This window comes from Coregonus clupeaformis, chromosome 24 (genome assembly GCF_020615455.1).
Source record: "Coregonus clupeaformis isolate EN_2021a chromosome 24, ASM2061545v1, whole genome shotgun sequence".
Classification (NCBI taxonomy): domain Eukaryota; kingdom Metazoa; phylum Chordata; class Actinopteri; order Salmoniformes; family Salmonidae; genus Coregonus; species Coregonus clupeaformis.
In genome coordinates, this window is record NC_059215.1 from 49,260,433 (window position 1) to 49,284,870 (window position 24,438).

A 24,438-nucleotide genomic window follows, 5' to 3' on the forward strand; every position below is an offset into this window, starting at 1 on the left:
CCACTACCTTGGCGTTACAAGCGCCGTGCTCTACCAGCTGAGCTACAGAGGACCACGATATAGGGCTGTACTGCAGTCTGTTGTACTACAGAGTACTGCAGTCTGTTATACTACAGAGTACTGCAGTCTGTTATACTACAGAGTACTGCAGTCTGTTATACTACAGAGTACTGCAGTCGGTTATACTACAGAGTACTGCAGTCGGTTATACTACAGAGTACTGCAGTCTGTTATACTACAGAGTACTGCAGTCTGTTATACTACAGAGTACTGCAGTCTGTTATACTACAGAGTACTGCAGTCTGTTATACTACAGAGTACTGCAGTCTGTTATACTACAGAGTACTGCAGTCGGTTATACTACAGAGTACTGCAGTCGGTTATACTACAGAGTACTGCAGTCTGTTATACTACAGAGTACTGCAGTCTGTTATACTACAGAGTACTGCAGTCTGTTATACTACAGAGTACTGCAGTCTGTTATACTACAGAGTACTGCAGTCTGTTATACTACAGAGTACTGCAGTCTGTTATACTACAGAGTACTGCAGTCTGTTATACTACAGAGTACTGCAGTCTGTTATACTACAGAGTACTGCAGTCTGTTATACTACAGAGTACTGCAGTCTGTTATACTACAGAGTACTGCAGTCGGTTATACTACAGAGTACTGCAGTCGGTTATACTACAGAGTACTGCAGTCGGTTATACTACAGAGTACTGCAGTCGGTTATACTACAGAGTACTGCAGTCTGTTATACTACAGAGTACTGCAGTCTGTTATACTACAGAGTACTGCAGTCTGTTATACTACAGAGTACTGCAGTCTGTTATACTACAGAGTACTGCAGTCGGTTATACTACAGAGTACTGCAGTCGGTTATACTACAGAGTACTGCAGTCTGTTATACTACAGAGTACTGCAGTCTGTTATACTACAGAGTACTGCAGTCTGTTATACTACAGAGTACTGCAGTCTGTTATACTACAGAGTACTGCAGCCTGTTATACTACAGAGTACTGCAGTCTGTTATACTATACTGTACTGCAGTCTGTTATACTACAGAGTACTGCAGCCTGTTATACTACAGAGTACTGCAGTCTGTTATACTACAGAGTACTGCAGTCTGTTATACTACAGAGTACTGCAGTCTGTTATACTACAGAGTACTGCAGTCTGTTATACTACAGAGTACTGCAGTCTGTTATACTACAGAGTACTGCAGTCTGTTATACTACAGAGTACTGCAGTCTGTTATACTACAGAGTACTGCAGTCTGTTATACTACAGAGTACTGCAGTCTGTTATACTACAGAGTACTGCAGTCGGTTATACTACAGAGTACTGCAGTCTGTTATACTACACAGTACTGTAGTTAGGGCTGTGGCGGTCATGAACATTTGTCAGCCGGTTATTGTCATGCAAAATACTGCCGGTCTCACGGTAATTACCATTAATTAACATAAACACGTTTAGCATCTCCAGGCCTCCACACATACAAGCCTCTGATGCTTCGCCTTTGGAACATCTACATTTAGAAAAGTCTAATAAATCAAAATACACAATCACATTAATCCATTATTTATTTTAGGCAGGTCTAAAGAAACATGATATGAAGAAAATGCATTTCAGGAGAACAGAATATGACTTGGCCATGCCTATGTTATCTGGCTATGCTCCAGGCTATAGGCTGTAGGCTAGTTCATTTAGCTGACAAGATATGCTTATAAGTGCCATTATTTTATATACCGTAATATGATTTTATAGTAAGAAGAATATACATTTAACTTAGCTGAATAAAATAGAAAGGATATTTTTCCCATTCAGGAGCGAGTGCACATATGAAGTGGCTATGTTGAGCGTAAAAGTGATCATTTGAAACAGGTCCTAGCAGCTAGATTTAGAGTTATTTGGCAACTTTAGTTGTGAATGATACAAACCTTAGAATGTGTTAGAAATCAAAACATATATGGGCTGCATGATGCGACTACAGGATACTGATGATTTGAAAAAGCTTGCGCTCTGTTCCTTGCCTGAGGCTGCACACGCTGTTCTCTCATCAAGTGATCATATATTTTCACCTATCAGACTATTCTCAATGTAATATTTTCTTTACTAATATGTCAAATTTGTTTCGATTTAGAATGGCCCATTATCAAAATGGGCAGGAACAGGGTCAAGACAAAAAAAGACGTCATCCGTATGCACTGGAATAGCGAATGGAGGCCACTTCCCCGCCGGTGCGTTTTCCACTCATGTCGGGTAGGCTACTCCGGTATTTTTGCTGTAGGACAGGTGATACTCTGTATGCCATGGGGCTCGCCAACCCTGTTCCTGCAGCTACCCAGTGCTTAATTTGGGAAACCAAGTGAAATCCTCTGTTCAGGAACATCGATAGTAACATGTTTTCACAACGCAACATATTTCATTAACTGTTGACAGCCCCTCTCTCTGCGCGATGGAGAAAGGAACTCTCACGGTAGTGAGATACTGTATTCTGTAGCTAAAAAGGTAATGTGTCTATTTATTATAAAACTATTTTTTTTTAAAATGCCCTATTACTAGGCTATTCAAAATCAAAAAGCCTATAATTATAATGAATTTGTAGCCTAATTAACTTGTTTCATTTAGGCTAGACCAATGTACCAAAGATATCTTAAATCAGTATTTTTGTAATGTTTTTCTGCCATGGTAATAGGGTAGTGGTTGGTGACCGAGTATGTAACAAGTAAAGTCTGTAAGTCGCTCTGGATAAGAGCGTCTGCTAAATGACTAAAATGTAAATGTATGTAACTGGTAGACTAAGTATTGTATAACGACACAATCATTATTTTAAAATCAGTTTCTTTTTTCAAAATGTTATTATTATTTTATTAAATTCAGGCTTACGCTCATATATAGGCCTATGCATATGCTCTAATATGCATAAGGGTGTTTTGAATTAATCATCACCTTAGAAAGCGCTGTCCATTTCGTTGTGTTAGACTTTGAAATAACATCCACAATGACCATGTGTTCCACTCAGTTTCAACCTGCTGTTGAACTTCTTTCTTCAAATTGATCATCACAGTGAGGTGAGTTTTAAAAATACTGTTTTGATGATAAGTGTTTGATGTGATTTTCGATTGCATTTGCATTGATGTCAGAGTGGTTATAGGGACAATAGAGCCCTGAGTACCAGGCCGTTAGTGACCTGATGGTTAGAGGGACAATAGAGCCCTGAGTACCAGGCCATTAGGACCTGATGGTTAGAGGGACAATAGAGCCCTGAGTACATTTTCGTCATTTAGCAGACGCTCTTATCCAGAGTGACTTACAAATTGGTGCATTCACCTTATGATAGCCAGTGGGACAACCACTTTACAATTATTATTATTCTTTTTAATGTTTTGGGGTGGGGTAATCCCAGGTATTCTTTAAAGAGGTGGGGTTTCAAGTGTCTCCGGAAGGTGGTGAGTGACTCCGCTGTCCTGGCGTCGTGAAGGAGCTTGTTCCACCATTGGGGTGCCAGAGCAGCGAACAGTTTTGACTGGGCTGAGCGGGAACTGTGCTTCCGTAGAGGTAGGGGGGCCAGCAGGCCAGAGGTGGATGAACGCAATGCCCTCGTTTGGGTGTAGGGACTGATCAGAGCCTGAAAGTAAGGAGGTGCCGTTCCCCTCACAGCTCCGTAGGCAAGCACCATGGTCTTGTAGCAAGTACCAGGCCATTAGCGACCTGAAGAGCGTCTGCTAAATGACTAAAATATAAATATATAAATATATGATCATTATCAGTTGGCTACTACCAACACACGTCCAGAGTGCATAAGAGGAGTTTACCGTGACTCAACAGTCACATGGTATTTTACTGTGGTCATGACTCATGACTGCCGGTGATGAGAGTGGATGAGTGAATGACAAACTATCTGCTTTAGCCTTGTGACAATGCATTTCTGAAAAGTGCTAAAATGGAACTAAAATGACAGGGATCTCCACGTACTGTACCTTCAGGGTCATCGATGGCCCCAGCGTCTACGATGTCATCGTCCTCTGGCTCCTCAGGCTGGGGCTCTGGTTTCACCTCAGCCTTCTGACGGGCCAACGTATCACTACGCCTGGGCCGACCACGACCACGCTTCTTAGGAGGGGGGCCACCTGGAAGTAACACAAACACAACCAATCAGATCATCGTATTCCAAACAGGACCACCAATCAGCTAATTCAACTTTCCCTTTGGGGGTTGATTTAGGCATATTCCTTTTTTTTTTTTTTACCTCAATTTGGGGGTTAATAAAGTATAATCTTGTTTTATTTGATCATATTCCATACAGGCCTCTTTGGCAGAGCGCTTGTTCGATAAATTATAAAGGGTTGTATTAGTCTAATTTCTCCCTGGGGATCAATAAAGTTTAATTCCAATTAATTTAGCTGGGGATAAATAAAGTTTGATTCAAATTAATTCCGTTTCTGTCCTCACCTGTGCCTCTAGACTATATACAAATCTAATTTCCCCTTCTGATGATCAATACAATTTGTTCATTAATATGTTCATGTGTCTTTCTTCTCTCAGCTCTCTCTAGGTGGGATGGGGCTACTGTACCTGTGGGTTTGAAGTGCCTGTCTCTCAGCTCTCTCTAGGTGGGATGGGGCTACCGTACCTGTTGGTTTGAAGTGCCTGTCCCTCAGCTCTCTAGGTGGGATGGGGCTACTGTACCTGTGGGTTTGAAGTGCCTGTCTCTCATGTGGTTGATGAGGGTGTTTTTGGAGACACTCTTGTAGGGGCACATCTTGCACTTGAACTGCTGAACGATCACCACCTCCATCATCTCCTCCAGTTCAGCCATGGTGTGTGGGACGGGGACCCCTGGTCCGCTCCCAGCCCCAGTCCCCTCCACGACTGGAGCTCCAGACCCCCCCACCACACCGCCCTCCTCTCCCCTGGAAGGCCTCCCCAAACTGGGGGACCATGGAGGTTCAGGGGCCTCTTCCACCTCAGGCTCCGGGTGGTAGGAGTAGGTCCCACTGCTGCTGATGTAAGGGCCAGGCTGGCTCTCAGAACACTCCATAGCCTCTGGATGATCTGCTGTGCCTGAGTCTGCGGTGTCTGCCTGGGGGTGGTGGTGGTCTGTGGAGGAACCCTCGCCTCCCTCCCCAGCCCCAGCGTACCTCCCCAGGGAGGACTCTGGGCCAGTGCTGCTGCTGGTAGTCTCCATGTAGTGGGAGTGCTGAGGCTGCTGCTGGTCAGAGTGCTGTGGCTGGTCTGGGTCCTGGTTCTGGTCTGGTTCCTGGTTCTGGTCTGGGTCTTCTCCTTGCCCTTCCTCAGCCTGGTATTGGTAACATCCTGGCTGTTCCGAATCTGCAGCCCCAGACTCCATATACTGCCGCAGGGTTTGGTGACTCTGAGAGTGGGAGTTGGAACAACCGGGCTGCTCCGAATCTGCAATCGCAGCCCCGGATTCCACATACTGCCGCAGGGTTTGGTGACTCTGGGAGTGGTTAGGCAGTGTGTGGTGACTCTGGGAGTGGTTAGGGAGGGTTTGGTGACTCTGGGAGTGGTTAGGGAGGGTTTGGTGACTCTGGGAGTGGTTAGGGAGGGTTTGGTGACTCTGGGAGTGGTTAGGGAGGGTTTGGTGACTCTGGGAGTGGTTAGCACTGCTGCTGCTGTCGATGTAGCTCCGAGAGTGGTGCTGACTCGAATCCTCTTCCTCGTCCCCTGCACACTCCAGGTACGCCCCAGTCCCCGCGCTGCAGTCCACCATATAGTGGGTGTGGCGTAGGCGGGCAGGGGACGAGGGGGAGGGGTTGGAGTCGGCAGCTCCACTACCGCTACACTCCACATACCCCCTCAGGTCCTGGTCAGAGTTGTCGACTACACCGTACTCCGGGAAGCGGGACCGGACGAGGGAGCGGGAGGTGCGTGTCTGGTCGGGTTCCTCATCGTCTACATACGAGGAGGAGGACTCTCCAGTCTGGTTAAATCAAATCAAACTTGATTTAAAATCGCAACACACTTCACCATAAAACAATGGAATGAAAGATAAACCAAAAAAATACAGAAAAGTCATGAAAGGAGATAAAGGAGCATAAAGAACAGAACATAAAAAGGATGACTAAAATAACAAAAAAATATTTTATTTAAAGGCCAAGCTAAAAACACAAGCTTTCAAACCTCAATTGTGCCTGCCCCTCTTACCTGATCGGGTCCGTCCGCGTCTCCACCGCTACACTCCATGTACTGGGATGCGTGGGAGTGCTGGGGCTGGTTGTCCTGGTCCTCATGGTCTGGGTAGTGACCGGAGTGAGAGTGACTCCCAGAGGGCTGGTCTGGGTCCAGGTTACCTTGCATGTCATAAACATTTAAATTTAAAAAAAGGGACAGCACTCACTTGAAATCTTTACGAAGATTTTCTTTCATAAAAACATGAAAGACCCCACACTGGCATATGTTGCATATTTCATACCCTGCATGTCTCCCTGGTCGTGGCAAGTGGAGGTAGGACCCTCTCCCAGAGCCTCGATGGCGATGCGGTGATGGCTGGACAGGGCCGATGACGACATGTGGGCTACCATTGGGGCCCCTGGAAAGAGAGAGGGAGATGTGGTCCCACAAAAAATAAATGTACTTTCCTATGTACAATGTACTGGGTGCTGAAACGTTGGTTCTCTAAAATCGGAGTTTCCCAAACTTTTTGCACTCAGACCCCCCCTTCCAGCATTGGGGAACATCCTGCGCCACCCCTGTGTGCGTGCCACGTCTATTTCTATGGGCACAAGCACTGTTCATGACACAAACTGTTCACACCCCTCTTGTTGGCAGAGAGAAATGTATCAGATTTAAAGCTCATTTTGTAAAATATACACATTTTGTCATTTCTTATGTGTTCATGTGAAATCGGAGTGACTCAAACATTACAACAAAATCAATGGGCTAAAAAACCTAGCTCAAACGTTGATCTGGACATTTCTGACAAGTTAAAAATATCTCTCTAAGGTCTGAAATGACAAGAGGAAAACTGATAATGCACTGCCCAATTTTTCCCGCTCCCCCCCCCCCTGCCGACCCTTTGCCACAGTTTGGGAACCACTGCTCTAAATCACTGAAAGTAATATATAGTGTGCTACTTGGATGAACTAACAGATACAGTCGGTACCAAAGAGGCCTCAGAGAAAAGCTCACCATCATCTGGTCCTTGTAGTATCAAATACTGCCCCTCACTGGTCTCTGCAGTTCCATCCTCTGCACTGGTCACTGCTCTAAAACCTGGAGAAGAGTGATACATAGATATTGGCTGTGATGGACAGGTTACAGTGTGTGGTCAAGTTCTCCACAAAGGAAATCACACCCACCCAAGACTTCCTTCTCCTTTTTGTTACCTGAACGGTGTGTATTTGTACTGACATTGTTTGTTACGTTTGTGTTCATTGTTCTATATATTTTCATGACGCTAGGAATTAAATTCCCTTGCTGGGGGAAAAAAGGTTTTCATTCCCTCACCAGGTCCGATGGTGGACTCTATGATCTTGTCTATGGCTGATCCCAGGTCTGTGGAGGTGGAGGCGGTGGAGTCGGACACCATCATGCCCCCGCAGTCTGACCCCGCCGCACTGGAGTGGACCGTCACCTGTAATACCATTTGCCGTTTAGCAGACGCTTTTATCAAAAGCGACTTAGCTGTGTTGAATGTCACTGACTATTAGCCAAATCAACGCTAGGAAGAAAAAGACAAGTGCAAGTGTAATACAACAGTTATTAACTTTTGTCATTTTTAGCACCGGTGCTCCTAACTTCAAAAAGTAAGAAGCCCCATTCCATTTTATTTTTTTTACTGCAAACGACTGTCCCATCATTCTTAAATTGTCATCAGTTGTTGGCTTGATGTAGAACGCGTCACTAGGCAGTGGGCAAAACATTAGAATTAAAATATATTTTAGTAATTGTACTCAAAAGTGCAACTGCAAACCTACAGTGGGGGAAAAAAGTATTTAGTCAGCCACCAATTGTGCAAGTTCTCCCACTTAAAATGATGAGAGAGGCCTGTAATTTTAATCATAGGTACACGTCAACTATGACAGACAAAATGAGATTTTTTTCTCTCCAGAAAATCACATTGTAGGATTTTTAATGAATTTATTTGCAAATTATGGTGGAAAATAAGTATTTGGTCAATAACAAAAGTTTCTCAATACTTTGTTATATACCCTTTGTTGGCAATGACACAGGTCAAACGTTTTCTGTAAGTCTTCACAAGGTTTTCACACACTGTTGCTGGTATTTTGGCCCATTCCTCCATGCAGATCTCCTCTAGAGCAGTGATGTTTTGGGGCTGTCGCTGGGCAACACAGACTTTCAGATTTTCTATGGGGTTGAGATCTGGAGACTGGCTAGGCCACTCCTGGACCTTGAAATGCTTCTTACGAAGCCACTCCTTCGTTGTCCGGGCGGTGTGTTTGGGATCATTGTCATGCTGAAAGACCCAGCCACGTTTCATCTTCAATGCCCTTGCTGATGGAAGGAGGTTTTCACTCAAAATCTCACGATACATGGCCCCATTCATTCTTTCCTTTACACGGATCAGTCGTCCTGGTCCCTTTGCAGAAAAACAGCCCCAAAGCATGATGTTTCCACCCCCATGCTTCACAGTTGGTATGGTGTTCTTTGGATGCAACTCAGCATTCTTTGTCCTCCAAACACGACGAGTTGAGTTTTTACCAAAAAGTTATATTTTGGTTTCATCTGACCATATGACATTCTCCCAATCCTCTTCTGGATCATCCAAATGCACTCTAGCAAACTTCAGACGGGCCTGGACATGTACTGGCTTAAGCAGGGGGACACGTCTCGCACTGCAGTATTTGAGTCCCTGGCGGCGTAGTGTGTTACTGATGGTAGGCATTGTTATTTGTTAATTTGCAAATAAATTCATAAAAAAATCCTACAATGTGATTTTCTGGATTTTTTTCCCCTCCATTTCTCTGTCATAGTTGACGTGTACCTATGATGAAAATTACAGGCCTCTCTCATCTTTTTAAGTGGGAGAACTTGCACAATTGGTGGCTGACTAAATACTTTTTTCCCCCACTGTATTTACTGTACATAGATAATTTGTTTTGGACAAACAAATGTAACATACAAAACAGAACATTGGATTGTATTAAAAAAACGCAACAGCAAATGTATTTACATAGGTGATTAAAACATAACTTTTATTGTATTTAACAGTGCAAATGCAACTCTAAACTGTTATCCATTACGGCATTCAGCTAATAATACAAAACTATGTAGCTAATAATATTAATGTTGTAATAAGGCAACGTGATGACTATGAACTGATACTTAATATTTATATATTTCTTAATTCCATTATTTTACTTTAGATATGTGCGTATTGTTGTGAATTGTTAAATAATACTGCACTGTTGGAGCTAGGAACACAAGCATTTCACTACACCCGCAATAACATCTGCTAAATACACTACCAGTCAAAGGTTTGGACACACCTACTCATTCATGGGTTTTTCTTTATTTTTACATTGTACAATAATAGTGAAGACATCAAAACTATGAAATAACACATATGGAATCATGTAGTAACCAAAAAAAGTGTTAAACAAATCAAATATTTTGTATATTTGAGATTCTTCAAATAGCCACCCTTTGCCTTGATGACAGCTTTGCACACTCTTGGCATTCTCTCAACCATCTTCATGAGGTAGTCACCTGGAATGCATTTCAATTAACAGGTGTGCCTTCTTAAAAGTTAATTTGTGGAATGCATTTCCTTCTTAATGCATTTGAGCCAATCAGGTGTGTTGTGTCCACTCTAAATTCCAAGCATCTGCCTCTAACCCTAGGAAGCTCTTTGCCACCTTCAACTCCCTGCTGAATCACCCCCCCTTCCCCCTTTTGATAACCAGGTGGCGAATCGCATCTCTGCATGTCTGGCAGACATATCAGTGTGGATGACGGATCACCACCTCAAGCTGAACCTCGGCAAGACGGAGCTGCTCTTCCTCCCGGGGAAGGACTGCCCGTTCCATGATCTCGCCATCACGGTTGACAACTCTGTTGTGTCCTCCTCCCAGAGTGCAAAGAGCTTTGGCGTGACCCTGGACAACACCCTGTCGTTCTCCGCTAACGTCAATGCGGTGACCCGATCCTGTAGGTTCATGATCTACAACATTCGCAGAGTACGACCCTGCCATACACAGGAAGCGGCACAGGTCCTAATCCAGGCACTTGTCATCTCCCGTCTGGATTACTGCAACTCGCTGTTGGCTGGGCTCCCTGCCTGTGCCATTAAACCCCTACAACTCATCCAGAACGCCGCAGCCCGTCTGGTGTTCAACCTTCCCAAGTTCTCTCACATCACCCCGCTCCTCCGCACACTCCACTGGCTTCCAGTTGAAGCTCGCATCTGCTACAAGACCATGGTGCTTGCCTATGGAGCTGTGAGGGGAACGGCACCTCCGTACCTTCAGGCTCTGATCAGTCCCTACTCCCAAACGAGGGCATTGCGTTCATCCACCTCTGGCCTGCTGGCCCCCCTACATCTGCGGAAGCACAGTTCCCACTCAGCCCAGTCAAAACTGTTCGCTGCTCTGGCACCCCAATGGTGGAACAAGCTCCCTCACGACGCCAGGACAGCGGAGTCACTCACCACCTTCCGGAGACACTTGAAACCCCACCTCTTTAAGGATTACCTGGGATAGGATAAAGTAATCCTTCTACCCCCCCTTACCCCACCCCCCAAAAAAAGTAATATATATATATATATTGTAAAGTGGTTGTCCCACTGGCTATCATAAGGTGAATGCACCAATTTGTAAGTCGCTCTGGATAAGAGCGTCTGCTAAATGGCGAAAATTTAAATTTAAAATGTGACAAGGTAGGGGGGTATTTCATTATACAGAAGATAGCCCTATTTGGTAAAAGACCAAGTCCATATCATGGCAAGAACAGCTCAAATAAGCAAAGAGAAACGACAGTCCATCATTACTTTAAGACATGAAGGTCAGTCAATACGGAAAATTGGGCCAAGAAACACGAGCAATGGACATTAGACCGGTGGAAATTTGTCCTTTGGTCTGGAGTCCAAATGTGAGATTTTTGGTTAAAACCGCCGTGTCTTTGTGAGACGTGGTGTGGGTGAACGGATGATCTCCACATGTGTAGTTCCCAGCGTAAAGCATGGAGGAGGAGGTGTTATGGTGTGGTGGTGCTTTGCTGGTGAAACTGTGTGATATATTTAGAATTCAAGGCACACTTAACCAGCATGGCTACCACAGCATTCTGCAGCGATACGCCATCCCATCTGGTTTGGGTTTAGTGGGACTATCATTTGTTTTTCAACAGACAATGACTCAACACACCTCCAGGCTGTGTAAGGGCTATTTTACCAAGAAGGAGAGTGATGGAGTGCTGCATCAGATGACCTGGCCTCCACAATCCCCCGACCTCAACCCAATTGAGATGGTTTGGGATGACGGCAGAGTGAAGGAAAAGCAGCCAATAAGTGCTCAGCATATGTGGGAACTCCTTCAAGACTGTTGGAAAAGCATTCCTCATGAAGTTGGTTGAGAGAATGCCAAGAGTGTGCAAAGCTGTCATCAAGGCAAAGGGTGGCTTTTTGAAGAATCTCAAATATAAAATATATTTAGATTAGTTTAAGACTTTTTTGGTTACTACATGATTCCATATGTGTTATTTCATAGTTTTAATGTCTTCACTATTTTTCTACAATGTAAAAAATTGTAAAAAATAAAGAAAAACCCATGAATGAGTAGGTGTGTCTAAACTTTTGACTGGTACTGTATGTGTATGTGACGAATAAAAATTGGTTTGATTTACTTGGATAATGAAATAAAGGTCTAGTCTCCTCTCACAATAACTAATCAATTTCTTTGATCTAGAATGTAGCTAAAAAAAACGACATGCCTTTATGGTTAGAGTAGGGACGTCCCAAGGATTCCGGATAGCACCAACACGCTTCCCGGATAGTGTACGCTACGGTGCCAATAACTTTTGCGCAAGACCACTCGTTTCCATATGTCGGGTTGAATTGTAATCCATTCTTTTTATGGGTAAGTAAAAGCCATCTCCTCTTTGGCAATGCAGTAAGCGGTGTTCAATTTAATCTCTAGCTCAGTTAGCTCTGCCTGTTAACCAGCTTGGGCTGCCACCCGTTGCCTGTCAAATACGGCTGGTAGCTAGTACAGCTGGTAGCTAGTATGGCTGGCAGCTAGGCTGGCAACTAGTATGGCTGGTAACTAGTATGGCTGGTAACTAGTACAGCTGGTAGCTAGTACAGCTGGTAGCTAGGCTGGTAAGTAGTACGGCTGGTAGCTAGTACGGCTGGTAACTAGGCTGGTTGGTAGCTAGGCTGGCTGGTAGCTAGTACGGCTGGTAGCTAGTACAGCTGGTAACTAGTACGGCTGGTAACTAGTACGGCTGGTAACTAGTACGGCTGGTAACTAGTACGGCTGGTAACTAGTAAGGCTGGTAACTAGTAAGGCTGGTAACTAGGCTGGTAGCTAGGCTGGTAACTAGTACGGCTGGTAACTAGTAAGGCTGGTAGCTAGTACGGCTGGTAGCTAGGCTGGTAACTAGTACAGCTGGTAACTAGTACAGCTGGTAGCTAGTACGGCTGGTAGCTAGTACGGCTGGTAACTAGTAAGGCTGGTAACTAGGCCGACTGATAGCTAGGCTGGTAGCTAGTACGGCTGGTAGCTAGGCCGGTAACTAGGCTGGCTATGGGGGTCAACCAGGGTGCTCTTGAATATTAGAGATGCTTACCTGGGCCGACCCGGACACCAGGATGGACTGGGTAACAGTGGAGACGCTGGTGGACTGGGCCACAGAGGAGGAGTCTGGGAGGTGGACGGTGGCTCTATGGTGGGTGACGTCCGTACTGGAGCTAGTCTCTGGTAGGAACACCTGGAAACACAGAAACACGGGTGAGAGGCAGGGAGATGGACACTAACAAAAAAAATTATTACCGGAGCCCCTACCGAGGCATTCAAACATAGAAGAGTCTTTGAATCCTTGAAAAGCGCTTTATAAAATGTATTATGATTATCATTGCAAACACACAGGCTTCCCTTGTATTACCATTACAGATTGAATGTTTTTATCTCTTGTAGGTTATATCATGGTCCAAACACACTATAAAGTTGTGAAGAAAGCACGACAACGCCTCTTCTCCCTCAAAAAGCTGAAAAGATTTGAGATGGGCCCTCAGATCCTCAAAAAGTTCTACAGCTGCACCATTGAGAGCATCTTGACTGGCTGCATCACCGCTTGGTATGGAAACTGTTTGGCATCCGACCGCATGGTGCTACAGACGGTGGTGTGTATGCCCCAGTACATCACTGGGGCCGAGCTCCCTGCCATCCAGGAACTCTATACCTGGCAGTGCCAGAGGAAGGCCCTAAAAATTGTTGAAGACTCCAGCCAAGTCATAGACTTTTCTCCGCACAGCAAGCGATATCAATGCACCAAGTCTGGAACCAACAGGACCCTGAACAGCTTTTACCCCCAAGCCATAAGACTGCTAAATAGTTAGTCCGGGTAGCTATTTGGTTAACTATCTGCATTGACCCTTTTTGCACTAACTTTTTTGACGCATCACATACGCTGCTGCTACTGTTTACTATCCGTCACTTTATTCCTAGTTATATGTACATATCTACCTCAATTATCTCGTACCCCTGCACATCGGCTCGGTACTTGTACCCCGTGTATATAGCCAAGTTATCGTTACACATTGTGTATCTATTACTACATGTTTTACTTTTCTATAATTTCTCTATTTTCTTTCTCTCTCTCTGCATCGTTGGGAAGGGCCCCGTAAGTAAGCATTTCACTGTTAGTCTACACCTGTTGTTTACAAAGCATGTGACGAATAAAATTTGATTTGATGTCGAATAGCAATAAAAAGTTTGAGGATTCTGAACAGTTCAGATAGTGTTGTTGTTCTTACCAGGACACCCTCTGAGCTTTGTCCCACATGGCAGTCTGACTCTGGGGCCTGGCTGTGGTGACGGTGCCCATGGTGGTGCTGGCTGTGGTGGTGGCGGTGGGAGGCATGTGGGGCTGCTGCATCGCTGCTGTCTGCAGACATGGCCTCCGACGACTCCATCCCCATACCGCTCTCTGACGGCTCCTCCATCCCAGACCCTGACGGACCCACATCACTGCTGCTCTCCACCTCTATCTCCTCCTCCATCTAGGATAGAAAATAATATGGTCATTAGCAGAGCTTTTAGAATAGAATAGAATAACTGTATTTTCTCCAGAGGGAACGTCATTTTCCAAAAATACGTATTTTTGTTTTAGTCATTTAGCAGATACTCTTATCCAGAACGACATATGACTATGTACATTTTCATACTGGTCCCCAGTGGGGAATCGAACCCACAACCCTGGCATTGCAAGCACCATGCTCTACCAACTGAGCCACACAGGACTTATGAGTAGTACATGTTCAGTGTGAGGGAATCAAACCCACAACCTTGGTATTGTCAACATCAGGCTCTAACCCTTGAGCCATTTTACTAATTTTCATCCTGAGGACAGTCACGGTCACACTACAGAGACTGAGACGTGATGATTGATGATCATACATCTATTCATTATCAATCTTCTGGCATTAGCCTATTCTTTCACAGGGAGTGTGCTTTTACACAAAACGTGTGTACCTTTTATTGGATATTGATTGTGGGAAATGCCACTTATTTTAAAGAATAGCAGATTATTGCGTATCAGTTTAGAGGAGTTTCTGTAGAGTACCATTTGTGAGGGTTCATGAGAGAAGTCTGAGTGTGGAGGTAAATAATATCACTGACACTAGATGGAACAGACTGTATTGGAGCGCTTGCTAGCTTCATCGCTAACTAACTGCTAATTGCGCTGGACGTGGTTTCTTTTTCTCCGCGCTTAGATAGCACATTGGCGACCTTGATATGCAAATATACTAGCTAGTAACTAAGCTAGTAATAGTAGCTTTTCTAGGAAGACAAGGTTAGGTAGCCAGCTAACTAACTAACTCTTGGACAAGCCGGTCAGATCCTGCTAATAAACCCGCTGACACGAGGTTGCACATCAACACGCAACAAGGTCAGTGGCATATTTATATGCTTCGTTGTTAGCTGTTGGAATAATACAACAAACAGCTATTATTGTCCTTCATACGTTGACAGCTATAACTAAACACAACTGGAGTTCAGCGTGTAGCCAGCAACGACCCTTCTTTATGATTTAAACAGGCCTAGCTGCCCTCTCTCCTGCCTGCTCCGCGAGCCCTCTTTTTTTGCATTCAGGCATTCTAGAACCTACTAAGGCGGAGGGACCTCGAGGGCCTCAGCAAAAACAGACCGCCCGACGTCCGTCCCTGAAGAAAATTTTATAAATGTATCTATATAACACGAGATTCCTTGGGATTTTTACTTACTGTGTATTGCGAGTTGAATTTGTTTGACTTAGTAGACACGCCAAACTGTATAAGAAGTTGTACGCGATAATTGCTCCTCCATTCTAGTCGGGCGCCATCAGTATCTCCTCACTTCCTGTTTGACCAACCGGATCTTATTTCTCTGTTTTGCTGAAAAGTGGAAGCTGCGTTAAAATGTGTTCCTTGTTTTTTCAGTAAATTAAGGGCAGCTCTTTTTTTTCTCCTAATCTTATTAAACGATTACATTCAATAGAGCACCGTATGGGAAATTACAGGACTATTGTTTCCTGAAGAAGGCGTATTACAGAATTTGCCCACGAGCAGCGTACTGGGCGCAGTAAAAAGATCAAGTGTAGCGCGAGCTTGTTACAATGTTGCGGAAAATCTGTAGTTATGGCTACAAATGTACTAGTTGTAAATAGCAGCTTGATGTTTGTATAACTATGGTTAGATGTTACAATGTATCTATTTACTAATGGCAGCGGCTTATAACGCTGGATGTTTGGCTCTGTGTGCTGTGTGGAAGTTCAAATAAAAAACGGGCATAACTATTTCAAAAGATTTTTACTGAGTTACAGTTCATATAAGGAAATCAGTCAACTGAAATAAAATCGTTAGCCCAAATCTATGGATTTCACATGACTGGGAATACAGATATGCATCAGTTGGTCACAGATACACCCCAACCCCAAAAAAAAGGTAGGGGCGTGGATTAGAAAACCAGTCAGTATCTGGTGTGACCACCATTTGCCTCATGCAGCACGACATCTCCGTAGAGTTCATCAGGCTGTTGATTGTGGCCTGTGTAATGTTGTCCCACTCCTCTTCAATGGCTGTGCGAAGTTACTGGATATTGGCAGGAACTGGAACACGCTGTCGTACACGTCGATCCAGAGTATCCCAAACATCCTCAATGTGTGACATGTCTTGAGTATTCAGGCCATGGAAGAACTGGGACATTTTCAGCTTCCAGGAATTGTGTACAGATCCTTGCGACACGGTGCCGTGCATTATCATGTTGAAACATGAGGTGATGGCGTCGGATGAATGGCATGACAATGGGCCTCAGGATCTTACCACGGTATCTCTGTGCATTCATATTGCCATCGATAAAATGCAATTTTGTTCGTTGTCTGTAGCTTATGCCTTCCCATACCATAACCCCACCACGGGGCACTCTGTTCACACGTTGACATAAGCAAACCGCTCACCCATACAATGCCATACACGTGGTCCCGCGGTTGTGAGGCAGGTTTGACCTCCTGCCAAAATCTCTAAATTAACATTTTGTCTCCAGCACAAGGTGCACCCCTGTAATGATCATGCTGTTTAATCAGTTTCTTGATATGCCACACCTGTCAGGTGGATGGAGTATCTTGGTAAAGGAGAAATGCTCACTAACAGGGATGTAAACAAATTTGTGGACAACATTTTAGAGAAATAGGTTTTATGTGTGTATGGAAAATATTTGGGATATTTTATTTCAACTCATGAAACATGGGACCAACACTTTACATGTTGCGTTTATATTTTTGTTGTGTATTATGCAGAACTTTGTGTTGACAGCAAAGAGGAAGACCCTTTAGTTTGGTGACAGCTGCACAAGATGATTAGCTAGCTATACAGTTACATTGACAAGAACTGATAATGAAGTGCTATTTGTTTATTGAATTTTCATTTCTGTTTTAATACAATACATTGCTTTACATACAAAATAACTTATGTGAGAGATACAATGGCATGCCATCCAGTGCAAAATACATGGCTTTTGAGCCAGTTAAAAAAATATTAAATAACTCCAAATGAACACTTGTATTGTTGAACACAAAAATAAAACCGGACAGTAATATAAATAAATATCAATTAACGTCTCATCCAAAATATCTGCGCCAGGGAGATGGTTTAAAGCCACAACAGATTTTGAATCGGTTCTGCTGGGGCTGAAATCATTATTTCAGGGCTGTGGTTATGTCTCTCTCTGGACCCTAGTCTAGATTAGATGACAATAACCTGTTAACTCACACACAGTTAAAAGGAAAGTGCCCATACATGTGTAGCACTTTTATGACCTAATTCTACTGTTGTGATGTTGGTACATGGAAGGTGATGTTGGTACATGGAAGGTGATGTTGGTACATGGAAGGTGATGTTGGTACATGGAAGGTGATGTTGGTACATGGAAGGTGATGTTGGTACATGGAAGGTGAGTTGGTACATGGAAGGTGATGTTGGTACATGGAAGGTGATGTTGGTACATGGAAGGTGGCCGATCATTTCAAAATTTTACAAAGCACACAAACTATGTGGTGCCGTTTCAACTTTACAAACGGCACTGGATAAGAGCGTCTGCTAAATGACTTCAAATGTAAATGTACAAGGAGATGGCAACACAGCACAAACAGATCTCGGACCCTACCCTAAGAGGCCCTATTGAAAGGGTTCTTCAATCTTCAGCCCCCTAGTTAGAGGAGTCGGTACACTTCAGGAGGTCGTCCTTCACGTATCCCACACGGTCCACCTGTCTCCTAGAGTTCATTCGCCAGTAGATGTGATCCTGGCAGAAGTAGGAGTGGCCTACAATACAAAAACAATCACAAGGATGAACCTTCTTTCATGTGTTGTGTGTTTAGTACACATGATGGTACACAGCAGTGTGAAGTGTCTTGATGTCATGGTTCCAATTACGGGAGGGAGGGAGGGAGGGGGGGTCTACAGTGTGAGTGGAGGAATGTAGTTGAATATTTACCCATGAATTGGAACACATCATGGGCATCAACGGGGACTCCTACAAAGACCAGGTCTGTGAAGCGAGGATATCCCTTGTCGATTTTCTGGGCCTCCACATCCAGCCTGTAAGGATCAGACACATTTGGTTTGTTCATTACAACACAGACCTACAGATACAGTAAATACTTATACATCTAACCCTCCACAGAGCTCTATTGATCCACTTCTTCTTCTAGTTACATTTTAAATTGTTTTGCTATATGAAATGATAATACAGCTAATAATCTTCTGCCACTTAGCAGTCACTTTTATCCAAAGCAATTTACAATACAGTCAGTGCATACATTTCTAGTATGCGTGTGATCCCTTCAAAAACTTGAACCCACAACCTTATCTCAACATCCCGTCCTCCCATATGAACTCGGGATGGACTCACCTCCAGAAGTTCTCGTTGCTGAAGAGCAGCACCTTGCCATTCCCTCTCTGCAATGCTCCCTCCACCTTCTCCACAGTAGAGGGCAGACCCAGCGTCTCAATGCTGCGGGGTCCCAGGACACTCTGCCCAGTATACACCCAGAACCTGGTGCCTGTGGGACAACAGAGACAAAGGTTAGAGTGTTGTCATCTGTGGGGGTGGGAAGTGTGTGTGTGTGTGTGTGTGTGTGTGTGTGTGTGTGTAAAATCTGAATTATATTTACCTGAGAAGAAGTAGATTTTCTTGGTCACAAGGTCCTCGAAGGCTGTGTCAACGACGGCTGGCAGAGCCGGCCACCTCTCAGACATGGAGAACGGACCCTCCAGTCCACCATCAGTCTTGCTCGACAACCTCCAATATTGCCTGTTGGATCAGCAAAAACATCACAATTATTAATGTAGCTACATTGCATCGCTATTACTTACATTGTAAGAGAATGGGCTACACTATTAGAAGAAATGGTGCTATAAAAGAACCAAAAAGTGTTGAATAGCTCTTATGGCTGTCGTGGTGTAGCTGTTCTTAGTAATAAGAGGGGAATCCAGCGGGAGGAATCTGTGAACCCTGGGCTCGTTTATTTACATTCTGTCCCATACTCTTACATCATCTATCATGTTTCTCTCTCTGGTTATCTCTCCCTTAGCCCATAACTCTATCCTGTTTCTCTCTCTGGTTATCTCTCCCTTAGCCCATAACTCTATCCTGTTTCTCTCTCTGGTTATCTCTCTCTTAGCCCATAATTCTATCCTGTTTCTTTCTCTGGTTATCTCTCTCTTAGCCCATAATTCTATCCTGTTTCTCTCTCTGGTTATCTCTCCCTTAGCCCATAATTCTATCCTGTTTCTCTCTCTGGTTATCTCTCCCTTAGCCCATAATTATATCCTGTTTCTCTCTCTGGTTATCTCTCCCTTAGCCCATAATTATATCATGTTTCTCTCTCAGGTTCTCTCTCTCTTAGCCCATAACTCTTGTGCGCTCTTAAACGGGCACACATCCATTTAACATCACAGACCTCAAAAAGGTTGTAGTGTTGAACCGCAAAGCAACCTTATATTTGTTTTACCAGTGTTAAGGTTGCTCACCCATCCTTGAAGAAGTGCAGATCTCCATCAATCTCTGTGATGGTGTCGAACTTGTTAATCTGGCAGGGGTCCTGGGATGGGTCCACAGGGCGTGTGGTGGTGTCAGGCTCAGGCTCATCGCTGGGGTCAGGGCCAGGTGAAGGAATAGTGGGGATGGGTCCAGGGGGTGTGGGGTCAGGGCCTGTCTTGGATCCTGGGTGGGAAGATATTGGAAATGAATGCAATAAATGAAATGAACAACACTTAACTATAGTCATTTTTGTTCCATTACCATCTGGTCTCTGTGGTGATATAGGGAAATACTATGTTGTTGTCTGTATGTTGTGAATCCTGTGTGAGCACATGACATTGCAGCCTGGTCCCAGCCCACTTGGCAAAAACTGGTTGAATCAACATTGTTTCTACGTCATTTCAACCCAAAAAGATCTATGTGATGACATTGAATCAATGTGGAAAACTGATTGGATTTACAAAAAATAATCAATGTATGGGCATTTTGTCTGTTTTCCACCCAACTCTTAACCTAAATCTAATTACATGGTGACATTTGTTGTTGATTTCATGTTGAATTCACAGTTAGTTGACAACTCAACCAAATGTAAATCAAAACTAGATGTTAAACTGACATCTGTGCCCAGAGGGAGGTCTGTTTGTCACTCAAGACAGCACAAACATATCTAGGACCAGACTAGTGATATTGTGTAATCAAGTTTCAAGTTTTAATGTCACATGCACAAGTACAGTGAAATGCCTTTCTAATCATGTCATATTGTGATAATATCATACCATAGAGATACTGAATGCCTTCAACATCATCTTCATGCAGGGAGAAGTCTTCAACGTAGCCGTACATGGGATACATGAGGGCATCTCTGATGTTGGAGTGGTCCAGACCCAGGGCATGACCAAACTCATGGGCCGCAACCAGGAACAGACTGTAGCCTGAGAGAGGAGTGAGTGGGAAGAAACACATCATTAAGTCAGTTGTGGTGTGCACCTATAGCCTGAGTGCCAGTATGTTTGTACTATCATGCTAACTTCCCGTCACTCATTATCATGTTTGGCTTGACATTTACTGTAACGGAGTTGGCAAGAGCACAGACAGATCTGGGACCAGGCCAGTGCACCTACACTAATACACATTTTCCACGCTATTGAGTGCTAGCCTGGTTATGCATCCCCCTAGAACCATGCTGGAAAGGACAATTTGAAAATAAATGATCTGACTCAGCGGTTCGAGTCGGCACAATATTTTGAAACAGGTATAGATGCACTGCCAGCAGTTTGAGTCAGCACGCTAGGTGCACTGACGCTGTCTACATCACTCACCACGATCTTGGCAGAAGCCCCATTTCGTGTCTACGTCAAAGTTGCTGGTGGTGGCGCACCACAGCCTGCCGTCTCCCCGTCCCTCGCTGGTGCATGAGTCATACTTCACCCCCTGGAAGACAAAGGGGAACTGGCACGGCTCTCCCTCAGAGTTTCCACCAATCACAGCCGTATCTGTCATAACACAGACACAACACTATTAGCGAACGTGTCACTGATGGCAGGCTAGTGATTCATGTATGTGTGACAGCGATCAGACCTGGGTTAAATTACTATTTAACTTTAGCTGTGCTTGATTGATATTTCTTGGTGCAATGGAACCAATGGATAGTCCCAAAAGTGCAAACCACACCCATTTGCCACTCCTGGCAGGCTCAATCAATCACTCCAAGTATTTGAAATAAAACTAAAACTATTTGAACCCAGGTCTGGTAGTGGTGACAGTGACACTCCTCACCTCTGTTGGGACAGAAGCCATACTTCTTATCCTTGTCAAAGTTGTCTGTGGTGGAACACCAGCGGTATCCATCACTGCGGCCCTCCTTCGTGCAACCTTCATATGTCTCCCCAAGAAACACGAAGGGGAACACACATTTATTGCCGTTGCTGTTTCCGTCGAATGTGTACAGAACTGTTTGTGTGTGAAAGAGCGAGAGAGAGAGAGAGAGAGGGGGGCATATGATTAGAGACATGTCATAGCAAACTCTGTCAAAAATACTTTCTGACCAATCATTCCCTCAAGTATTAGCTGTCAATCTTACGTTCGCTTGGACAGAAGCCGAATTTCTTGTCTCTGCCGTAGTCGGCTGTGGTGGCACACCAGGGCAGGTTGTCAGAGCGCCCCTCTGTGGTGCAGGTGGAATACTGCTTGCCCTCGAAGGAGAAAGGGAAGTGACACATAGCACCCTCTGCGTTGCCAAAGCTAGTCTTCACAGCTGGAACAAAAAAAGTTATGTTTTTATTGGGTGCAATTGTGAATAATAGCTATGTCCGACATTATTAAATACATCTAATTTAGCAATAAAATGGTTCACTGCAGCTCAAGGACTCAATCCTACAAATGATGTGGAGATGTTGGCAGAGGCGTATAATTCATTTCAATCTCAGTCAAGAAAATGCTTAAAATGGACAGTAGGGGGAGTCATAGCTCCATGAAATACTGACTGCATAACTGAAACAGCCATGATTGACTATACATCTCCATGCTTACCTGGTCCTTTGCCGAGGGTCCAGTTTTCGTCATCATCAAAGTGGGCGTCTCCCTGTATACCCTCACCAGGGGGGAAGGCGTGGGCCAGAAGGCCGTCCTTACCATCGAAGGGGTAGCCGTCTCCATGGTCTGGAAAATAACAAGGCATTGAATTAATGGCATTCATTTCATGCAGAGTTGGGGTCAATTCCATTTCAGTTTGGTCAATTCAGTTGCTTCCTTTCATGTTTCTTCAATAAAGATTCATTTTGATGCGTACTCTTCAACTTAGAGATATGTTTTAAATGTAAATGTTCTGGGAGGCAGAGGTTGTTTAATTGACGCTATCAGATGGTATGGCACATATTGCATAGCCTGGAATCCAAACTGATATGCTCCGTTTCAGTGAAGTGAAACAATGGTGAAACAGAGTATCCGTTTGGATCCCAGGCTGCATACAGTACTGCAGCCCCTCTTACCTGCTTTTCCAAATGACACCATGATGTCAGCGGTGCCGTCGAAGAGCCGCGTGAAAGTGAGAGGGGTGACATCACTCCACACTTTGAAGGCTCTGGCGAAGGCATCATCTATCAGAGAGGCTCCCATGTCTGGAGAGTAGTTCAGGATCCTACAGAGAAAAGCAAGATTGTACGGTCAAACTCACTATGCAGTCAACATCCACAGATTCAATTAGATAGTATCGTAGGCCATTGTTTTGCAATGCGCTATTTGCACACCATTTCAGCTGTCTATAGCCAACTCGTGTCTGTTGAAGCACAGCGTCGGACATAACTCTGGAATGTGCTTTCTCAGTCAGGAAATGGTTGTAATGATACATGTATCTCATTACACTTAGCTACTGGGCTACTGAATATACATGAACACAACAAGAGGCATTAGGAGCATAACGCCGTGCAGTCTTTTGGCTCTTTTTTTATGCTTTCCCATCTTCCACTGTACCTGTACGTAACGTCGTGATGGTCCCATTTCAGGTCCCCCTCGAAGGTCTGGTAGGAGCGTACGTCAGGGACCCCGCAGCGAGGTGCCTTCATGGCTGCTACCGTAGACTTGTCCAGCGTCCCTGTCTCCTCCAGTCCCATCTGCCTCTGCATCCTCATCAGGGCCTTGGTGCTGGACACCATGGACTGGAAACCGCTGCGGTGCTGGACGTTCATGTAGCCGAACCTCTTCAGGTAGCTCTGGAGATAGGAAATAATGAATACGATGAGATTATTCCATAATTACATCATTGCAAATTCATGAAATTAGGTAAAATTATAATACATACATGTCTGCTTCAGATAGCTCTGATGATAAATTACACGATGAGGATTGGATTATAGCAAATTATGAGATTATTGCAAATCATAAAATGAGGTCCAACTATGCAGAATTTAGTGTCCCTCTAGTTTGAAACATGAAGACATTGGACAATCCCCAAATGTCTTTAATGACTATAAAGTAATCTCCCACCCTCACGTCATGTGTTTTGTCTTCAGAACAGAAAACAGGACAAATGAAGCATCTGTTCATAGACATAGATAAAAATCTTTATTCATCTGTTAATTACTCACGTCTGCCAGCTCTGTATCCGTCATGTTCTTGAGGACATCTCCAGGGAAGGTGACAGACACAGATTTCTTCAGGGGAACACACTGTCCACCCAGCATACACATCCCCAACACAAACAAAACCAGAACTCCTCTCATGGTGAGACCAAGGGGAGGAAAAAGTCGTCCAGAAAGTAAACGAAGATGCAAGAATGCGCCAGATAGACAGTCAATGAAGATTAATGCTCTCTCACCGACAGAAAAAAGAACAGTTTCTCCCTTGAAGATCTGTGGATTTCAAAAAAAGTTCAGACAGTGTTGGCTCTTGTTGCTCTTCAATCTCTTTGTTGTGGCTGGCTCTTGAGACTAGTTGTCGTTCCCCCTTGGTGCTTTGGGTTCAGTATTTATGCTCTTAGTCTTAGCCACCCTCTTAACCCCCCTATCTCTCTCTCTCTCTCTCTCTCTCTCTCTCCATCCCAGTCATCACCACTCCCACAGGAACTGGGCATTATGTTATTGTTCAGGGGGTTTCCTAAATGTACTGATCTACAGATTTAGCCCAATACATCACTTCCTACTGATGAACCCTTTTTTAGCACAATTTCTGTTAAAGTTTTGACAAATACAAGGATGACATACAATTATGAAAATTATCTTG

General features: G+C 44.2%; 2 protein-coding genes across 5 annotated transcripts in view; both read right to left on the reverse strand.

The window, feature by feature from the left end:
* znf335 (zinc finger protein 335) overlaps positions 1-15,966 on the reverse strand; it is a 41,219-nt gene extending 25,253 nt beyond the window's left edge. For all 4 annotated transcript variants that reach the window (XM_045207299.1, XM_041845309.2, XM_045207300.1 and 1 more), the window contains exons 1-9: positions 15,429-15,966; positions 13,959-14,204; positions 12,773-12,913; positions 7,475-7,601; positions 7,157-7,240; positions 6,441-6,557; positions 6,173-6,318; positions 4,694-5,948; positions 3,985-4,134 (exon numbers count right to left, since the gene is read on the reverse strand). In XM_045207299.1, the coding sequence (XP_045063234.1) occupies positions 3,985-4,134; positions 4,694-5,948; positions 6,173-6,318; positions 6,441-6,557; positions 7,157-7,240; positions 7,475-7,601; positions 12,773-12,913; positions 13,959-14,204 (2,266 nt within the window). In that variant the 5' untranslated portion in view covers positions 15,429-15,966. The remainder of the gene's footprint in view (positions 1-3,984; positions 4,135-4,693; positions 5,949-6,172; positions 6,319-6,440; positions 6,558-7,156; positions 7,241-7,474; positions 7,602-12,772; positions 12,914-13,958; positions 14,205-15,428) is intronic.
* A 1,110-nt stretch (positions 15,967-17,076) lies between these two features.
* On the reverse strand, positions 17,077-24,170 carry LOC121537704 (matrix metalloproteinase-9). Its single transcript, XM_041845307.2, has 13 exons — positions 23,805-24,170; positions 23,191-23,429; positions 22,710-22,858; positions 22,252-22,380; positions 21,803-21,976; positions 21,499-21,672; positions 21,042-21,215; positions 20,499-20,654; positions 19,713-19,905; positions 18,854-18,993; positions 18,592-18,742; positions 18,175-18,278; positions 17,077-18,002 (listed from the first exon to the last, which is right to left on the reverse strand). Exons 1-13 carry the CDS (start codon positions 23,937-23,939, stop codon positions 17,887-17,889), a joined length of 2,034 nt encoding a protein of 677 aa, XP_041701241.2. The 5' UTR covers positions 23,940-24,170; the 3' UTR covers positions 17,077-17,886.
* Between the last annotated feature and the right edge of the window lie 268 nt (positions 24,171-24,438).